General features: G+C 55.1%; 1 protein-coding gene across 1 annotated transcript; it reads right to left on the bottom strand.

Moving 5' to 3' along the window:
- Positions 1-229: 229 nt before the first annotated feature.
- On the bottom strand, positions 230-1,917 carry LOC101778799 (aspartyl protease family protein At5g10770). Its single transcript, XM_012845241.1, has 3 exons — positions 1,778-1,917; positions 1,545-1,654; positions 230-1,467 (listed from the first exon to the last, which is right to left on the bottom strand). The coding sequence occupies exons 1-3, from the start codon at positions 1,915-1,917 to the stop codon at positions 230-232; spliced, it is 1,488 nt and encodes a 495-aa protein (XP_012700695.1).
- Between the last annotated feature and the right edge of the window lie 227 nt (positions 1,918-2,144).

Below are 2,144 nucleotides of genomic sequence, written 5' to 3'. Positions count from 1 at the left end.
ACTGCAATATACTCATGAATTTTGTTTATTCATTTATGCGAGGTAATGATAACATCTAGAAGAAAATACAGCACGTTCTTATAAGATTACAGTAGTGACTATTAGTGCCTGATTGTGTCCTTTCTCGTTTCTCCCCAAGCTATCTGAAAGGCACTGCTTGCTCGCTCTCTTGGTTGAGTGTTGCAGAGCACTTCACATTTCACAAGAAAATTACTCCGTACATGTTACTTCAGCAGGCACCAGCCCGGAAGCCGACTTTACCCTGGCCGGCGTCGTAGAGCACCTCGAGCGTGCGCTGATTCACGTTGCCGATTATGCCGAGGCCGACGTCTGGCCCAGACTCGGTGAAAGCGAGGCAGTCCTTCAGTAGAATCCCGTTGTGGACGTCGAGGTCGACGGTGCCGCCGCCACTGAAAGTGAAGGCAACCTTGGGCACGGTGACGTTGCTGTAGCCGGTGAAGTTGTAGCAGGTGTCAAGGTCACCATTTGGCAACAGCGGGTACGCCTCCATGGCCTTCCGGAACGCCGCCTGCAGCGCGTTGTACGCGGTTTGCGGGAGCCCCGTGATGACGGTGCCGGAGTCGATGATCATGCCTCCCCGGAACGCCGACGGCGGGATGTCGAGCTGCTTCCCAGCCACGCTGATGCCGGTCAGCGTCACCATGTAAAACGTTGCCGTATCAGAGAGGTGGCTCATCGGCGTGAACACGAAGCCCGACGTGTCGGCGGCTCTCGGCGCGCCGAGGGCAAGAAACCCGGCGTCGCTGTTTAGCGCCGGGAGGCAGTACGAGAAGGCGCGGCCGTAAACCGGGGACGTCTGCACGACGAGCGACTCCGGCGCGCCTCCGAGCCCGACGAGACCGTCGTACTTGTCGTTGTCGCCTCGCTGGTCGCGGCCGCAGCCGAAACGGAAATCCTCGACGGTGACCCCGGGCGCGAGGGTTAGCGTCTCGGTGCTGTACACGCCCCTCGTCTTGGATCCGTCCCCGTACTCTACGCGGTATCCGCAATGGGCGCCGCCGTCCGTGCAGCCGTTCTGGTAGCGGTCGGCGGTGAGGTTCTGGCACGCGGCGGTGTCGCAGGGGATGGAAGCGTAGGTGGAAGACTTGGTCGGGTCGAACAGCGGGTCCTTCTGCGGGTAGCACGCCGCGGAGTTGCACGGCGCGCACTGCACCCACGACAGGTCGCTGCCGGTGTCCATGAGGAGGACCTGCGACACGGCTGGCGTGCCTAGGCCCACCGTGACCACGTACTCGAGAGAGTCCACGGATCCGCCCAGGTGGGTTGGGATGCTCACGTTGGCATCGTCGTCTCGCGTACTCACCATGCCGTTGGATGCTCTGCTCATGATGAAGTTAGCACGAGCGCGGCTTAGGCGGAGTCTCTCGGCAAAGGACAGCTTGTGAGAGGACTGTGACGGCGCGCATGGTCCATGCCGGTGCACTACTGGCACGGAGGCGCGGCCCAGTTCCAGGTTCGCTGAAAGTCATGAATATGGTTACTTGTGTTAAAAGTGTGCAGGCCACACGATCAAGGTACAAAATATTGAGGCCATGTACTTGTGGATGCAGAGCATAGTGATTTCGACTCAAAAGACCTGGTTTGCACCACTACGAAGCCATTCCGGTGGCCTCCATGAGCGATGTAGTAGTAGCTAGACAAGAGAACGAATAGAAGCAGACGAGATAAAGCCATGGAAAACTATGTGAGCTCTGTACAAAGAGAATATTAGGAGGACCATCTAAGTTATGGATCAGTTATATAAGAGCGTCTCTACTTGGATTCACCGAGATTCGGCGTGAAGGTGCGAAGACTGCTAAGACGAAAAGCTGTGTCATCCATTGTCCTCAAACTCTTAACAAGTACGGACGAAATTTCCCATTGTAGTGTATGTTGCTGCTTTGCCACGTACGCCATTTCCTTGTTATTGACATACATGTTTCAATCCTAAAGCATCGTCATTTCTGAACTTTTAGCCATTTAGCATATAATATAAAAAATGATTTTTAGGAGCGTCTCATTTTTTTTCCAGGATCAAACTGAAAGGTCCCCTGCTCCTAAAAATTGGACATGCTACCGTAGCTTACCACCCGCGCCTAAAAATGGATTTTCAAGCACGGGTAATGCGATAAGCCACCCCTGAA

The sequence above is a fragment of the Setaria italica genome, chromosome IV (genome assembly GCF_000263155.2).
Source record: "Setaria italica strain Yugu1 chromosome IV, Setaria_italica_v2.0, whole genome shotgun sequence".
Classification (NCBI taxonomy): domain Eukaryota; kingdom Viridiplantae; phylum Streptophyta; class Magnoliopsida; order Poales; family Poaceae; genus Setaria; species Setaria italica.
Note: the sequence above shows the minus strand (reverse complement) of the source record. Positions and strands in the feature narration are given on the sequence as shown.